Source organism: Mirounga angustirostris, unplaced genomic scaffold (genome assembly GCF_029215605.1).
Source record: "Mirounga angustirostris isolate CCGP_5_RB_7025 unplaced genomic scaffold, mMirAng1.0.hap1 SCAF_15, whole genome shotgun sequence".
NCBI classification, from domain to species: Eukaryota; Metazoa; Chordata; class Mammalia; order Carnivora; family Phocidae; genus Mirounga; species Mirounga angustirostris.
Genome location: NW_026991723.1, coordinates 77,154,548 through 77,172,811, shown reverse-complemented (window position 1 = coordinate 77,172,811; position 18,264 = coordinate 77,154,548). Strand labels below are relative to the sequence as shown.

Below are 18,264 nucleotides of genomic sequence, written 5' to 3'. Positions count from 1 at the left end.
GGAGGTGACATTAAGTGTGTAATAAAACACCCAAAACTTAGTGGCTTAAAGCATTTTTTTTTTTTTTTTTTTTTTTTTTTTTAGTTCATAATTATTTGGGGCTGGTAGTTTGGGCTGAGCTTAGTTGGGGAATTCTTCGGCCGGTCCTGGCAGACCTCCGCTGGGCTTCCTCATGTCTGTGGTCAGCTGGGGGGGTTTTCTGGCAGCTGGATTGTCCAGATGGCTTCTCTCCCATGTCTGGTGGGTAAGCAGCAAGCTTTGTCTGGGGCAACACGGGCCAATGGGCCACGTTTCTGTCCTCGTCCAGGCTTCACAGGGCTTTCAAGTACAGCAAGAAGAGAGCATGTCCTGATACACAGACACTTACTTTTCAAGTCCCTGCCCTTGTCATTTTTTTGGCATTGTCTTTTGGCCAAAGCAAGCCATGCAGCGAACTCTGATTCAAAGGGAGGAGCCATAGACTCACCTCTTGATGGGGATCTGCAGTGTCACAACACAGAGCTGGGTCGACGGCAGGAGAAGTATTGTTGACCTTTTAGTCGGCTTACAGCTGAGTTCTGAAGAGTAATGGGCAACAAGGCATGAGAGTAGCCTCGGGAGAAGAAGGAGTGTTAACAAGACCAGGGAGGCATGCTTCTACAGGGACGGAAGGACAGCTGGAGGAAGGCACCGCTCAGGATGCTGACTGGTCGTGAGTTGAGCACATCTAATGCCATGGGATGTGAGTTGGTGCTGTTTTGCTAGATGCTGCAGGAGTGCTATGGTGGGATGTGAGTGGGGTTTAGGGGACAGGTGGACCCATATGTTCTTAGGCTGAGGGACCTTCACCTGGTTCTTCCCACTTCTGGGTCTCGATCTCTCTAAGTACCTTTTCTACCCACTGTGCCTCCATTTCCCATCTGTGAAACTGGAGTAGGAAGTCTCACCCTCCCAGGACTTGATTTTTTTTTTTTTTAATATTTTTAAAAGATTTATTTATGGGGCGCCTGGGTGGCTCAGTTGGTTGGGCGACTGCCTTCGGCTCAGGTCATGATCCTGGAGTCCTGGGATCGAGTCCCGCATCGGGCTCCCTGCTCGGCAGGGGGTCTGCTTCTCCCTCTGACCTTCCTCCCTCTCATGCTCTCTGTCTCTCATTCTCTCTCTCTCAAATAAATAAATAAAACCTTTTAAAAAAAAGATTTATTTATTTATTTGAGGGGGCAGAGAGAGAATCTTCAAGCACACTCCCTGCTGAGTGCAGAGTCTGATGTGGGGCTCTATCTCAGGACCCTGAGATCATGACCTGAGCTGAAACCAAGAGTTGGATACTTAACCGACTGAGCCCCCTGGGAGCCCCTTGGGCCTTGATTTTAATCTTACATCGACCCATATTATCAAGCAGCTGCTATTGCAAAAAAAAAAAGACTGAGATAGGAGAGATAATAGCAACTCTTGGCCCAGAAGAATATCATGACCTAGCAATGGAAATGAGAATGGCAGACTGGTGAGGTTAGTGAACCAGGGAAGGGAGTAGAAACCAGCCAGAGGAACTTAGAGCTCGGAGGAGGGAGGGAGAGGGCATCTTGGGCAGGGCTTTCCAGAGGGGTCAGTTGAGCTGGATTTTGAAGGAGGGTGATGTCTGTGTTACAGAAGAGGAATTAGGGCATTTCAGGCAGGAAGTACAGCATGAATGGAAACTGGGAGGCCACAGTGAGTCTTGGGGCCAGTGGACTGTGGTTTGGATACAGAGACGGTGGGTGTTGACCACCGCCTGGCGCCCAGATGAATTAATCATGTGAAGGGGTTCCTCCATGTTCAGCCTCTCCCACCTTGCTACAAATAGCTGATGGCGTCAATGGCAGGTGTGTTCACCCTCTTAGTCTCTGTTGGGTTGCCCATTTGGTTCTTACAAGTTTCATTTTTCCTCCCTTGGTCCCAACACTTCATAGCGCCATGCTCCCTGACTCACCACATTTTGTTACCATGTGAACAGTTCACTGGTGTGAACCCAGGCCTGTGGCATTCAGATGCGGAACCCTCTGGGTTGAGGTGAGGGGGTTGGGGATTGACAAGGGAGACTGAGCAACAAAGACTTAAGGAACCATCGTGGTAGAATCTTTAGGCAAGGGCGCCTGGGTGGCTCAGTTGGTTAAGCAACTGCCTTCGGCTCAGGTCATGATCCTGGAGTCCCAGGATCGAGTCCCGCATCGGGCTCCCTGCTCTGCAGGGAGTCTGCTTCTCCCTCCGACCCTCCCCCCTCTTATGTGCTCTCTCTCATTCTCTCTCTCTCAAATAAATAAATAAAATATTTAAAAAAATAAAAATTAAAAAAAAAAAAGAATCTTTAGGCAAGGCTGAGGGAGCACTGGAAGTACAAGGGAATTCTGCACCCTCCCCCCTTGCTGAGAAACCACTTTTAGGAGTCCGGGAGGTTCCATCTTTCACCTTTGACCTGCCCCCACCCCAAATCTTTGTCTCTAGCCCCCTTATGATCCTTGAAGAGCATTAGATTATGAGGCTATGTGTTGGGCAATTTGCTACCCCTCTCTGGTCCACATTGCCCAGTCAGTAAAATGGTGGATTAGGTCATTGATCTCCATCCTTTTACACTCCTTTATCTGTGACGTTTTCTGTGATTCCAGGGTGTAGCCAATAGAGATGACTTAAAAAGGGTGGGGGGAACTGGGACCCCAGACAGAAGGGTCATGGAGACTGTTTCCAAGTGAAGCAGAAAGTTTGATCTGTAACCTGTACCTCCTTTTTCTCTGTAGTTGGTACCGTGCCATCCCCCACTGCTGTCAAACAATTGGATTCTTGTCTCGATAGTGGTGAGATAGGTAAAGAGTGATGAGAAGACAGCTGTCAAGGAATATGCAGGTGCTAAATGCTGTGCGGACTTCTTTCAACATGAATCGCTCTTAATTCTCAGGACATTTGTCAGAGATTGCTTTTAGGATTCCCATTTTCCATATGAGGCAAGTGAAGCTCAGAGAGGTAAACCTAGCTTGGTAAAGGTTGCTCAGGAGGAAGGAGCAAAGTGTTCTTAAAAACTTGAATTCAACCCTAGACAGAATGCTTCCTATACCTCTCCCAGGACAGATTTGCATTTTAAAAACAGGGAGCTCAGTAGCAACACTTAACCCCAGGGAATGACTTCATAATGATGGAATGTATGATCTGAGCATCTGGCTGACTGGGAGGCGTTGTCCAGGTACTTACATCACACCCCCAGTGTGGACTTGGTCCCTCAGTCTTTTTACTCAAACGTGCAAACTCCTTTTCTCAGCCTGGTTAGGAAAGTGGGGAGAACACTGGATTTGGAATAAGGGAAGCAGAACTTGAATTCATGCACTGTCCCTTACTAGATGGAAGATCATGGGAGAGTCCAGTCACCTGTTGGGACCTCAGATAGTATAGCCAAACATTGGGTGTCCTCCCCTCCCCCTTATTCATGTGGGTTTCCCACCCCTAGCTGAGTTTCTGGCACATAAGCAGGTGTTGGTGAAAGTTAGTCCCTGTCCCCGTTCTTTGGGTTCCTTTTCGCCATCAGTTTGCAGTGTTGTGGAACAGGGGAGGGGGAAAAAAAGTCATTGATCGTCTGTGTGCATTAAGAAAAGAAAAGAAAAGAAAGTGAGAAACAGTGAACACATAGAGAAACCAAGGGCATATAGCGAAGCTAAACGACAAAGACCAGGTGAAAAAATGCAGCAAGGAGGGAGGTAAATGGTTCAGGAGAGAATAACCAGGAGTAATAAGATTCAGTTCCATCAACTATCCATCCATTTTCAAATAGAATCTGAAACGATGTGCTTTTCTCCCTTGCCAATAACTCTTAATTCTCTTCCCCTCCCTTATTTAACTGGATATAACTGTATTATTTATCTCCACTGGGTGGCTAGGTAAAACAGTTTTTTTGTCAAAGACACAGTTCCCCAAGGAAGTGGGAGGGGGCAGACTGGGCGGGGGCGGGGGGCGGGGAAGGCAGAGATGAGCTGACAGATGGGAGCAAGGAAGGAGAGGGTCTAAGTACTCCTGGGGTGTTCTCCACCCGCCACTGCTCTGGCTATGTCCCAGCCCCCCGCCATCTCTCCCCCTTCTACTCCCCAAGCAAACTCCCCACCTGCACACCACAGTGATACATCTACGGACGTGTAACCTGGTCCAACATCGGGATCTCGTAGACTTATAAAATGTCCAGATTATAGACTCTGCCTGCTTACCTTGTCCAGACCCCTGATAAATGAGGAGCATTAACTCCCTCCTCACGTGTGTTCCCGTAACACCCTGTGCATGCTCTCTCGTGGCCAGGACCACGGGATTGTCACCTTCATTGATTTTCCTTTTTCTGCTCTCCTTGGTTGTGATTTGCTTGAGGGCAGGGAACTCCTAAAATGCGCATCGAGTGACGCATTCATTCAACAGATATTTATTGGGCACCTACTATATGCTGAGCACTGAAGATAGCAATTAGCTAGACAGACAGGATCTTGCACTAGGATTGAATGAATGATTGATGAGTAAATGGATGAAGAAACCAAAGGAGGGGAATATGCTGTGTTGTTGCTGCTTAGTGACAATGGAGGGACATCCATCCCAGAAATGGAAGGTCCATGAGGGCAGCAATCAAATTGGTCTTTTTACCTAATCTAACCACGGGACCTAGCCCTGTGTGCCTGGCACATTTTAGGCGGTCAATAAATATGTATGGAAACTATATTCTTTTTTTTTTTTTTTTTGAAGATTTTTATTTTAAGTAATCTCTTCACCTAGCCTAGGGCTCAAACTTACAACCCCTAGATCAAGAGGTGCACGCTCTAGTGCCTGAGCCGGCTGGGTGACCCATGGAAGCTATATTCTTGAATGATGGGGATAATGAGCGCATTTGCTTTTAGGACTAAGTGTGGGACTTTGCAGATTTCCGAGCACAGTGCTAGGCATGGCTTTATTTTCTCTTAATTCTATGTTAGGTGTGATACAAGTATGACAGCTGGCTCAAGTTCCTTCCTGCCACACACACGCTTTACAAATAAAGACAGAAAATCATAGAGGCTTTCATTTATGGTATTTGGAGAGCTTCATTAGCCTCTAAACTAGGACTTGGTCTGATTGCATGAAGGAGTCCTATGTGGGACCTAATATTTCTTATTCTGCCTGGGAGACAGCCTATACTTAAGACATGGCAGCCCCCTCTTTACTTCCCTCTCTGCAGACTTGCTATAGCCTTCTGTGTCTGTTTCCTCTGTAATGATGAACCTCTGCCTTTTCTACTGGCTTCCTCCCACTGGACCCCTTTGCACATCTGCAATCCCGCCTTCTTGCCTTTGTGCCATTCCCCCATCTATAATGCCCTCTGCCACATGGCCACTTGTTGAAATCTTGCCCATCCTTTAAGACTCCTCCACAAAGAAATTTTCTAGAGCCAGCCAGAAGTCATCTCCTCTCTTTTAAGCTTTCTGCTTTGATTTATAGTTATTTATAGCATGCTTTTTCTCCATTCCTTGGCCCAAGCTCCTGAAGATAGAGTCCTTCAATGCCAGATCTCAGAAAAGGTTGGGTACTAAATGAATCTTTAAAGTGAGCATATATCTGCATCTAACAGATGCAGAGGTTATGTATATTCAATGTAGAAAATGTAGAGAAAAATGAATCAGATCGTGATTAAAATCACCTCTGATCTCACCATTTAAAGAGCACTGTTCTTGATGATCTGGTGTATCTTGTTCCAGTATATTTCTTTCTAGCCGGATATACATACTTACGTCTAAACAGAACCATGAGATAATCTATTTTCTATCTAAACTTCCTGTATATCTCCATGAGAATTGCAAACTCCTCAAATGTTTAAAGTCTATCTTTCTCTTCATTTGCATTCTCCAGGGTGCCTAAACTTGAGCCAGATGTGAAATAAATTTCTATAGTGTTGTCATGTGGGAATCAAGCCATCATGGCTGCCCTGAGTTGGCTTTTCTTCTCTCTGTCCTCTCAGAGTGCCCATTTGAATTCAGATATGGGGACAGCGCAGTTCAACTCAACAAACGTTTATGGAGCCCTCTGCGCTGCATTTCACCACTGTCTCAGGCACTCGGGTACACAGATGGCCCTGATGTATCCCTGCACTAGGGTCCAGTGAGAGAGGTCAGCTGTATAAACATATCATTTTAACATAGGTAAATACCAAACACCACAGAGACCAAGACAGTGGTAAAATAGGATGCTATAATAGTGTGTATGAAGTAACATGTAACCATGTAACTGGAATGCTTAGTGAGGATCAAGATCAAAGCTAAAAACTACTTCATGTTATCTCATTTAATTCTCAAAATAACTCGATGAGGTGGGTGCTGTTATTATCCTCATTTGACAGATGAGGAAACTGAGGCACAAATGAGGTAAAGAGTTTGTCCAAAGACACACAGCTTGAACACAGGGGAGCTGGGATTCAAATTCAAGCAGTTGGTCTCTCAGGGTCTGTGATATTACATAGAACACAATATTCCCTCTTTATGGAAACGTGAAGGAATGTCTAGCTCATATGGGGGTCATGGAGATCTTCCAGAAAAGGGATGGGGTTGAGTCGCGAAGACTGTTCCAGCCTCCAAAGAGGCATCTTCAGTTGAGGGAACTAAATGATGTGTTATAAAATTAAACTGATTTCTCTTGGCCTTAACAAAAAAATAAGCATCTTCAAAGACACTGAATTAGGAAAGAGTGTCGTGGATGTGGCGATTGCATAAATATTTGATCAGATTTAATGTGTCAGGGCAGGGAAAGGAGCGAAGAGAAGTAAGGCAGGGGAGAAATGCAAGTGCCAGGCCCCTGAAATTAGATTTTATCTTGAGGGGAGTCAGGAGCCATCAAAAGGCTTCAAGCAAGGGAATGATGTGGTCAGATTGACAGGTTAGAAATTTAATCCTGGTAGTCATTTGCATGATGGTTGGAAGGAAGCCTGGAGGTAAGCATCCCAGGTGGGACCTTCCAGATGGTCTCCATTGGCCCCTTGAGGTCCACTCTTCACCCTTTCCTCCCTGCTGAGGACCCTGGAAGGCTGACCTGTATGATTTGCTCCACCCTTGGGTGTTTGGTTGGAGTTGGCCCACGTAAGGCACCTGCAAGAGATTAGCAGGTGGAGGGAGAGTGAGGTTGGAGCATTTATTACCCCAGCACCCCCATGATGGGCCATGCCTTGTCAGTAGCTGGCTTATTCTACAGTAGGCCACAGCTCCTGTCTGGCAGTCCTTTCCTACAGCTGTGGCTGTTCCCATGGTTTTATCCATCTCCCTCCCCTCCCCCCTTCAGGCCTAGGGTGGGGACAGCTCCTTGATGTTGGCAACCTTGAGATGCTTCATCACCAGTTTGCCTTCGTCCTGCCTGTGATGATTAATTTTATACGTCAGCTTGACTTGGCTTAAGGGATGTCCGGGGAGCTGGTAAAACATTATTTCTGAATGTGTCTGTGAGGGTGGTTCTGGAAGAGACTGGCATTTGAATCAGTAGACTGAGTAAAGGAGAAAGGCCTTTATCAATGCAGGTGGGCATCACTCAACCCATTGAGGGCCTGAATAGTACCAAAAGATAGAGGAAGGGCACATTTGTTTTCCGCTAGAGCCAGGACATCCATCTTCTCCTGCCCTTGGGCGTTAGCATCTTGGGCCTTGGGACTCAGACTGGGATTTATATACCATTGGCTTCCTTCCAGCTCAGGACCTCAGGTTTGGACTGGACTGTGCCACTGACTTTCCTGGGCCTCCACCTTGAAGATGGCAGATTTGGGAACTTGTTAACCTCCATAACCATACAAGCTAACCCTTCATAGTAAGTCTTTTTCTATGTATATGTCCTGTTGGTTCTGTTTCTCTGGAGAACCCTGACTAAAATACTCCCCAAATCTTTGTAAACAGTCGTGTCATTAAATACTTCGTGACCTCACTGAGTGTGTCTTCTCTTCTGTGAGGAGACCCTGACTGGCACAAGGCCATTTGAGGTAGTCCATAAGAGAGATGATGAAGGTTGGCATTAAGGTAGCCGTTGGAGAGATGAAAAAGAGGGCATGTGTGTGGGATCTGTTTCCCAAGGTCACTCAGCAGGACTCGCTGCATAGAGATGAGTCCCCATGAATGCTGGAACAGCTAATGGCAAGGGCTGTTGAAGTCAACCTCTCTACATTTCTCAGTTCTTTGTACCTAGGCGGTGAGTTCATCTCATGTAATGTCTGCTCCCCCCCCCAGTGAAGCAAAGACTATTTGCAAACTCATCAGAAGTGCTCTCTGGCCTTCTGCGAATAACCTGCTGGAGGGTCAGCTGGAGCTGTGGAATCAGAAGGCAGGTTAGTTAGCCGCTTGGGAGATGTTACCAAGATGGCTGGTGATCAGAAGAGCTGCTTATTTTCATAATGACCTTCAGGAATTAAATAAAAATACAATGAGTGCCATAGATTAGGAAGAACAAGCCAATTAAAAGCGCAACACACCTTCGGGAATTTTTATTTATTTTCCAGGAGGCTGAAAGACATCTGTGGCTGCCGAGGCAGGATGGTGGTCTACCCAGAATCACTGATGAAGGTTGATCCTCTTGCTTGGCTTTAGTGGGGCGGTTGAGGGGATTTGAGCCTATTGAATATTTCACAAGTGGCAGCCCATGGGGGGAGAACAGAGAAAGGTGAAAAGGCAATCCCTGTGTTTCTTTTACGATTCCAATATAAAACCAAGCTATCTGAGGTGGGAGGGAGGCAGGCACTGGAGTCAGCCTTCCGCCAGAAGGCATGGTGCACCAATTCTCCCACTTTAATATCTGCTGTTTCATTTTATATTCATTATGTCAGCATAATCTGCCTTTATGGGAATGTCTTGTTTCCTGACCAAATGCGTTTAGTCCCCCTTTTGCTTTAAGTTTGATTGTAATGTGACTTGAAGACTTCAATGAAATGTTTATATGGAGGGACTAGGGGAAGAGGAAGGGGAAAATGCAATTGGAAAATCAATCAGTGGGGAATTTCAAGAGCTGGCCTTGGTTATGCTAGTATTTCTTTGACCTGTTTTTAATGGACACAGGATTGGCTCTCTGATCAAGTGTACTTCGCTGTTCCCCGACTGCATGCCAAAGAGGATATACTGTCGCCAGGGATTCAAAGCCCTTAACCCTGTGTCTGAAGTATATTTCCAACTGATGTTCCACCACACTCCTCCTTACACGTGTGGCTTCAGTGTCCTGAGATACCCAACCGCCCGGGCCGTCCCTATGCCTCCTCTCCTCTGAGGGCCACCAATATGCCCATTCTCTGCAGTGCTCATGGTACCATGTTTTTAGAGTAGCTCTTTGTCTCTAAGCTAGGAGAGTCCTGCCACACCTTCAAATTCCCAATGGACCTTTACTTATTCTTTCTTTAATTCTGTAATGAATACCTCCATAATCTTATTATGGGTGCGTGTGTGTGTGTGTGTATTCATCACTGGCCATTCAGTAATTTTTGCTGAGCACATATTATGTGCAAAGCACTTTAAAGAGTACTTGAGATATGGCAGGAAATAAGCAAGGTTTCTGCTCTCCTGGAGAGACAGGCATTAAACACGTGTTTCAGAAAATACATATGATTCATTTCTAATAGTGATAAATGCTATAACAAGGTTTTGTAAAGGGGATACCATAGAGTGTAGATGTGTGTAAAGGGGAAAACGTCAGCTAAACCTGGCAGAGCCTCTCTGAGCAGGTGTCACTTGGACTGAGAGGCCAATGCCGAGAAGAAGGTGGCTTGCAAGGTCTGGGAGGAGAGTTTCAGACAGGACAGACAGTCCTCATGCCCTGAGATGGCAGTGAGCCTGGTCTGTTTCAGGAACAAGTGTAAGTCCTGCAGGGCTGGAGCACGTGAGGAGGGGATGGTGGTAGCAGGTGGGTCAGGATAATTGCAGTGTCGGGGCCACATCACACGGGCAGTATGTGCATGTGTGGGCAGTGTGGTGCCAGCTGGGGAGTGGGTAGAATGTCTTCCACTAAAGGACTGAGTTTCCTGAAGGCAAGGGTGTGCCTCATTTCCCTCCATGTTCTGAGCTACTAAAGTGCCCACAATCGAGTAGGTCCTCAATAAAGTGTGTTGGATGAGTGAACAAACACACACATGAGTGAATGAATGAGGGAATGAATGAATGAGGGGATGAATGAGAGGATGAATGAATGAATGTGGGAATGAATGAATGGTGAATGAATGAGGGGATGAATGAATGAATGGCGAATGAATGCATGGTGAATGGATGAGGGGATGAGTGAGGAAATGAATGAACGAGGGGATGAATGAATGAATGAGGGGATGCATGAATGAGGGGATGCATGAACGAGGGGATGAGTGTTTGGGCCTTCTACTTCTGCCAGGGCGGTTTTCTCTCCGAGCCCCATGGCCCTCCTTCCCACCTCAGCAACAGTTTCCTTCCTTTGTAATAGAGTGAGTCCAGAGCTGATCTCTGTGATTCAATATTTACTGTGTTTCACACACTGTTATTATCATTTAACGTTTACTGTCTGCTCATGTGCACTCATCGCTGTAGCAAACAAAGAGCTCAATCTAGTTTGGGTTCAGGGGCTAATTTAGTCAAGGAAAAGGAGATGTTGTAAGAGCTACCGGCGTAGAAGCAATTGTGTGGACTGGAAATCCACTGGGTCTGGCTGGACATACATTCACCTGTGGCCTGAAGCGAGGGACTGCCCCTCGGTGATCCTCTGTTTCCTAATCTGAGTGTGGGGAGGATGGGCTTCTCGGTGGTGGGTTTTCGAGCACAGCCTGCGGAGAGCTGCAGGAGTGAAGAGCACAGATTTCAGCAAGCCTTCCTTCGCTTACTCTGCCTCCTCGATCCCAGGCTGTGGCAGCCAGATGTGGCACGGCCAGGGCCTGCCCCACCACTGGCGCGTGAGTCCCCTTTCGTGAGCTACTGCACGAGAGGCAGCTATTTCCACGGGCAACTGTAGCCCTGGGCTCTCTGGGCCTCTGGTTCTGGGCTCTGATGCAGGGAGAGAAACATGAGTGAGGGACTGAGCACGGCCATTTACCATAATGTCTTCACCTTGCCTTGGCCTAGCTGCCTGGCTGGCTGCCAGAGAAGCTGCTACCAGTACTTCGGGTGCTGAGGCCAGGAGGTGGGGCGGTGGGGGGAGAGAAGGTGCTGGGGAGAGGCCCGCTTCGCACGCTGGGCACCCAGCCTGTCTCCCCTGCCCCCGGTGCCCCACAGTGAGCTCTTGGGGTCCTTTGGGGCCCATGGACTAAGAGCTGATGAAATCTTGTGCTTATCTCCATCCCTTCTCACCTCTTGGCACAGCAAGGGAAGCCCAGGCAGGTATTCACTTGGACTCACAACTTGCTACATTCTGGCCACCTTGTCTTTTCCTTGGAATGAGGCAGAAGCTGCTGAGGGTTTTGAGCCCAGGAGTGATGGGAGTGAACAGGCTGTGGCAGGAGTCCTCTGGCTTCTGGGTGAGAATAGACAGAAGAGCAAGGGAAAGAGCAAGAGGAGAGTCCAGTTAGGAAGTGCATGTGGTCAGTCAGGCAAGAGAGGGTGGTGCGTTGGCCCAGGTGGTTGCAGGAGAGGAGCCAAGAAGGGATAACTCCGAGGTGGCTTTTGAAAGGTTTCCTAGTGGACAGGAGGAGGGGTGGGAGAGAAAGCAAACAGTCAAGGGTGTCTCAAGGATTTTTCCACAGCAGCTCAAGGGTGAATTAGATCCTGTCCCTGTTAATAATAATAATGATAATAAATATTAATAGCTAACCTTTTATAGCACTTACTAAATGCCAGATACTCTTCCCTAAGGACTGTTGATTGTGAGCCTCAAGGAGTGAGTCTATGGGGGTGGATGATACAAGAATAATTCAGTAGACTTTGGTGAGCAAACATCATCTCTTCAAGGTGACTTTTCTTCCTTCAGGGTTGCCAGGGACTGCAGAGTGGGGCACAGGGAGAGCTGTTGGCGTAAGAAGTTCTAACTCAGCCTCCCCGTCAGTCCTCCTCAAGCGTGTGTGTGTGTGTGTGTATACACGCACACATGGATATGAGGTCTGTGGTAATTGTGGGAATACCCTCTAGGTCAGCTTTGTGTCTTGGGAAGATAGTCCAGAGTTTCCAAGTCTCAGACATTATTATGGCTACTTGTCTATGATGGAGTGCCTCTGTCTCTATGGTAACTCCTGCTTGAATGAAGTCTTGATAATTCTCCAGGAATTATCCCTTTCCCTTTCCCCCTACCACCCTTCCCCTTTCTTCATAAAGCCACTGTGATAGGCCTTGTCCTTCTAGGACATTTCCAAGGATGTAATCTCTCTAGGAGGCAGCAGTATGAGAAGATTGTGTGATCTTAGTGCGGGGACACTTCTGGTTGCCAATGCTCTTGTCCTTACTCAGTAAGAGGCTATGTTGGTATGGCTATATTGGAAGGAAGTACTATTAGAAGAATAATTTAAAGATCAGGTGACTGGGGGCACCTGGGTGGCTCAGTCGGTTAAGCATCTGCCTTCACCTCAGGTCATGATCTCAGGGTCCTGGGATTGAGAACCACGTTGGGCTCCACACTCAGTCAGCTTCTCCCTCTCCCTCTGTCCCTCCCCACTGCTCGTTCTCTCTCTCTGTCTCTCAAATAAATAAAAAAATAAAATATTTTAAATATATACATACATACATACATACATACATACATACATACATACCAGGTAACTGTAACTTGCTAGTAGGTCCTAAGTTGCCCTTGGTCATATGAGAACACTGGAGTGGGGCAGTGGCTTACCAAATATTTTTAAGCCACGGAAACTTACGTGCCGACATTCCCTTGCTGGTTGTGCAGTATATATACTAGCAAAAAAAAAAATGGAGCTGCTCCGACCGAAGCAGGAGAAACAGGCTCAGATCAGCCCAGTTGCCAAGCTCTGTTCCTATAAAGGATAATCCTGAGGCACCTAGGCTGGGGCCAAATGTTCTCTTGGGCTTTTCCAGCTCTGAGGTTCTGCAGTTACGCTGTGAGCACTTCCAGCTCAGCTTGTAAAGAATTCACACTCTAAACCCCTGCTCTTCTCAAGGATGGAGATGTCCTCCCTTCACCTTCTTCTAGTTCCATGCCCTCAGGAGAATGTAAGCACTTGGGTCTCTTGTCTGTTTGATTCCCCTTAGTTTGGTTTAGAGGAACAAATGACTTTATCACACACGGCGCTTTACAACAGAGCCCCAGACCGACCTGGGTTCAGATTCCACCTCTGCCGCCCTGTTGCTTGGGGAGATTCTTGGTCACAGGGGAAGTGATGGTCTCTGCCTCATAGATTTGATGTAGGGAAAGGCATCCTGGTAACAGAGTAGGTGCCGTGGAGCTCCTGAACACGTGTGGCTCCTTCCGTCCCTGGAATCCCGAGGCCGGGCATGCCGCTCACCCAGCGCCTTGGGTCTTGTCTTGCAGAGATGTCTGGCACGGCAGGGGACATCTCCCTGGTGTACTGGAGACAGCAGTGGCTGGAGAACGGGACCTTGTATTTCCACGTCTCCATGAGCAGTGCCGGCCAGCTGGCCCGGGCCACCGCGCCCACGCTCCAGGAGCCCTCAGAGATTAGAGAGGAGCAGATGCACATTCTCCACATCTCTGTGATGGTAAGTGAGCGGGAATGCCGCGAGGTGCTGGGGGCGGGGTGACGGTGAGGTGGGGCGATGAGGGAATGGGGCGGGGTTTTGCCAGCACTGGCTGAGTGTGAGAGGTTGGAATGCTCAACAGAAGGGCAGGTGGATTTGGGGGTGTCACTTGGACTGATGCATAGCCATCCATCATCTGTCAGCTGTGACAAACTAATCGTGCTTCAGAGGAGAGAGGAAAGAGTCTCCCAACTCCTTGGCCTTTGGGCTGACCTCTCTGGGAATAGCTGTTTAACATCTGTCACGTGCTTGGCCTGTTCCGCGGGGGGGGGCGGATGTTTAACATCTGTCACGTGCTTGGACCCTCACAAGACCCCCTGGCGTGTAGACCCTGCATGATGGCCCTTGGGGCGGGGCTAGGTATGGCCCCATCACACATGGAAACCCCTTCACTACCCTCATGTTATAGTTGTGAATACCGAGTCAGAGGGGCCAAGACACTTATCCAAGGTCACACAGCTCGTAAGAGATGGAGCTGCTCTTGGGTATTGGAACCCCCAAGCGTGTCTGGCTGCAAAGCCTGAACTATGTCCTCTTCACTCTTTCTCTCAGTGCAAGAATTTATGGACCATCTAACCATATGTCAAGCACTGTGCTGGGCACATTTGTGGACATTATCTGATTGCATTTTCGCCAAGGAAGCTTGAAGTCAGGCATGTCACCTCCACGTGAGAGATGAAGTTGTGGGCCCAGAGAGAGGGGCAGTGGCTTTCCATCTCTGCAGGCCCCATGACCCAGAGCTCTTGGAGTCTGCTATGTCTTCAGAGAAGGCTGCTAGGGCTTAAATCACTTGAATGGTAGTCTGAAATGCACGTAGGCTCATATTAATGGTTTCTTTAAAAAGCTGGAATTAATGGCTCTGCATGGTAGATAGGAAAAAACAAATTCATTATGCAGAATGTACAGGGTCTAATTGGCTCAAGAAGAGATCTGATAATAGCTACGAGTGACATCCCCCTAGTGCTTTTCACTCCTCAAGTCATTATTTTCTCTTTTAGCACAGCTATCTCTGCCAGATGCATGAGGGTAGGAAATGAATCTATGTGTGAGAAAGGTATGGGCCCAGAGAGGTGAAGAAATTGGCCTAAGGCCACTCAGCTTGGTAGCGAGACCGCCCACTCCTTGCTTTTCCTTTTCAACAGCCAACAGTATTTATTGAGAGTCTACAGTGGGGCAGAGTTTTGCTTTTGGTCTCGGTTCTTCTCGTTCCTCTAACACTGCATTTGACATTCTGATTAGGGCTGAGTAAGAGCCTGGAAGTTTTCTCTTTTTGGAAAAACACACACATAGCCCAGCCAGATAGCAATGTTAATTTTGGACCTAACGCATGCTCATCACGTGGTGGAACAAATCAAGGCCTTTGTGTTATTCATGGATGGAGTGTGATAGACTTTTCCCATATATATATTTTGCAAATGATGCAGCCACATGCCAAGCCAAGTGAGTGCCTGCATGCTAACTTTGGGGTGCCAGTGTGTGAGCATTACTATCTCAGGGGCCTTGCTAGCATCCTCATGGGGCATGGGGCACCATCTGATGCTAAGAAGGCTTGAGGGGGCGTGACTTTCTTATTTAATGCTTGAGAGACTCCGTTTTGACTAATATTTATTAAGCGTTTCCTGTGTTTGGCACCACGTTTACTTATATACATGCTTCCCATAACCCAGTAACCTAGACGGTATAATCCCAATTATAAATGAGCCCTGAATGGGCTTTCTCTGCTTCCAGGTTCACTCTTACTTCCACTACATCACACTCTCTCCCCAAGGACTTTAGGTGTTCTTCACCTTCTTATTCTGCTCCGTGAGTTCTGCTTAGAAGGAAGAAGTCACTCAGATGCACACGAATCTGAAATTCCCTGTAATTCGAGATGTGGCTGGCACCATCCTGATCTTCTCTGCCCCTGCACTAATGTGGCCCAAGGCTACCACCTTGTGGTCCCTACAGTTCTTTTCTGCCTTCAGGGCTCCAAGATCTGGATCTTACTTGTCCTCACCTTACCCTCAAGAGACAGAGTCATGTCCAGGAATCTTTGAACCCTAAGGCATTCATTGATGGTGGCCCGGCTTCTCTGAGGTGGGACACACCTGCCCCCATGCAGAAGGAGGGTGACACGGAGGTGAATAAGCGCAGACTCCAGAGCCTGGGTGCTTGGATGTAAGGTCCCACAGTGCCCCTTAGCACTCTGCATGATCTGGGGCAAAGTTTTAAATGCCTCTGTGCCTTGTTTTTGTCATCTATAAATGAGGGTGCCTCTAATACTTACTGGGTAGGTACACCACATACCTGCATCAGAGGAGCTTGGCGTGCAAGACCGTTAGCTCTTATTCTTACAGGCACTTGAGTTGAAAACTTTAAGATGTGTTTATTATACCCTTTCATCTCATAAATGGATGAACTGGGGTCCAGATATAGACTACAAATTGTCTTGGATGCCCCAACCCATCAGCATGGCTTTGCCTAGAGGGCATGCCTGTCTGTGGCTTAGATGGACTCCATCCTTGCTGATCTGGCCACAGACAATTAATTCAGCAGGAACAAAAAGAGTGTTTGCTTCCTTCTCCCCTAAGCAGCCATTCAAAGTGGCATTCACAGTGGCTGGGATCTGTTTCCCCATTTCACAGGTGAGAAACTTGAGACACAGTGAGTTTATTTGAGTTACCTGCCTAAAGCTGTGTGGCTAACAAGAAGGCAGCTCTGGGACCAGGCTTTTCCTAAGATTCTAAACTCATGTCCCATGGTTACTCAGGGCAAGGTGGCTCCTGGTCTCTCAGATTTTTGCATTGTTTTCATCTTTGGTGAAGATCTGAAATCTTTTGTGAGAAGACCCAAATTGTCTAGTCAGAGGTCAAAGAAATGTCAGGGTCAATGTTCTGCATTCTCTTTTCTCAGGACAAACCTCCTGCTTACCCATGCAGGGCAACCAGCTTCTCAGCTCAGTCATTGGAAACTGCTATAATCCATGCCTACTGGAGTGAAACCAGCATGCTCTTTGGGCTTGTTAATTCCTGAGCCTGAGATATTAATAAAATCAGTTGCTATTGGTGTGACTTGGTCACCCCAAGAATAAATGGTAAACCCAGTATTTAACTCTATATAGGCGGATTCCAGAACCTCCACCCTTACAGTACAAATACAGACCACCATTTCTCTTCTCTCTGCATCAGCTGATGGCTTAAATTTTAAGATCTTATGTGCAAATGATGTACAGACTCCCTCCTTATGTGGAATCTATGAGTAGGTCAACGGGCGGGGGGTTATGATTTGGAAGTCAGCTCCAAGGATGAACGGTATCTCTGTTGCTAGCTTTTTATGACCTTGGTTAAATCAAAGCCATCATCTGTGAAACTGGGATAATATTCTCTGAGGGTTTTTCTAGGTGCTGAATGAGCTTACACATGCCTGTGTCCTGCACAGTGAAAATAATGGCCACCATCATCAAAGACTTTCTGTATGCTAGGCACAGTCTAGGTGTAGGACATGCATCATTCCATTTAATTGTTCTAATACTCTATGAGATTGATACTGTTGTTTCCCTCATTTACACACGAGGAACCTGGGAGTTAATGAGGTTTCACAACTTGCTCAAGTTCATACCACCAATGAGTTCTGAAGCTGGGATTACAACTCTAGTCTCTCCAGATTGAGAGTCTTTGCTCTTGGGCATAATTCTGCATGATGCAGTACCTGGCATTCAGTAAGTGCTCAAAAATGGTAGCTGTTATCAAAATGTTGGCTGTAATGACAACATTGGTGACAACGTTGGTGACAAATGTTGAGAAAGGGGATGAAAGGAAATGTTGGGTTTGATGTGAAGGGAAAGAAGATCTTCGAGAACACATTTCTTTCCCAAGGACCATCTCACAGAAAATGCTGTAGATTTTTACTGGTGGGTCCCAGTGAAGGGACGGTGACAAGGGACCAACATCCCTGTCCGTGGCCAGGACAGACCTTTCCAAGTGTTTGAGCTGTCTGGCACTGGGCTGACTGAGTCATGGGGTAGTGAGTTCCTTGTCTCTGGGGGTATGCAAGCAAAGGCTAAAGGCCCTATTCATCAGGATTTTGAATGGAATAACAGTTAGATGCATATTGTGGTTCTTTCAAACTTACAGGATCTATGGTTCTAGGGCATAATATATAGAAAAATACTTTGAGGATTATAAAATGCCACATAAATCTAAGAAATTATTACTACCATTCTCAATCAGAGGCTTTGTTTAAAGGATTTGTGTGATATGGGGATAATTCTTTTTAAAGCTTTCTGTGAAAAATGACTTTAGATCATTTCCCCAACCATTCCAGTATTCATTGACAGCATACCATGCCTTCCTTAGTTCACTGATTTAATCACTCAATCATGCAATGGTTTACTTGCCTACTAAACCCAACAATGACAATCCAAAACAATGACAATGCAAGAAAAAAAGGAAAAAGGGGGAAAAAAAGCTTTTAAAAAGTCAACCACAAGCTCAGAATGAGCCAGCTCTCTGGGCTCTGATCGCTAAAAGTGGCTCCACATTTTAAGTTGTGTTAATGAAAGACAAGTTTTCTGAACAACTAGTTTTAGAGGTTCGGGATGAGACCTGAAACAGTGTGTTTACTTTTGGGGATCATGTGTTCAGAGAAACAATAGCTGGAAAAATGA

General features: G+C 46.9%; 1 protein-coding gene across 5 annotated transcripts in view; it reads left to right on the top strand.

Moving 5' to 3' along the window:
- ASTN2 (astrotactin 2) overlaps positions 1 to 18,264 on the top strand; it is an 883,583-nt gene that overhangs the window by 113,345 nt on the left and 751,974 nt on the right. For all 5 annotated transcript variants that reach the window (XM_064579942.1, XM_064579940.1, XM_064579943.1 and 2 more), the window contains exon 2: positions 13,393 to 13,580. In XM_064579942.1, the coding sequence (XP_064436012.1) occupies positions 13,393 to 13,580 (188 nt within the window). The remainder of the gene's footprint in view (positions 1 to 13,392; positions 13,581 to 18,264) is intronic.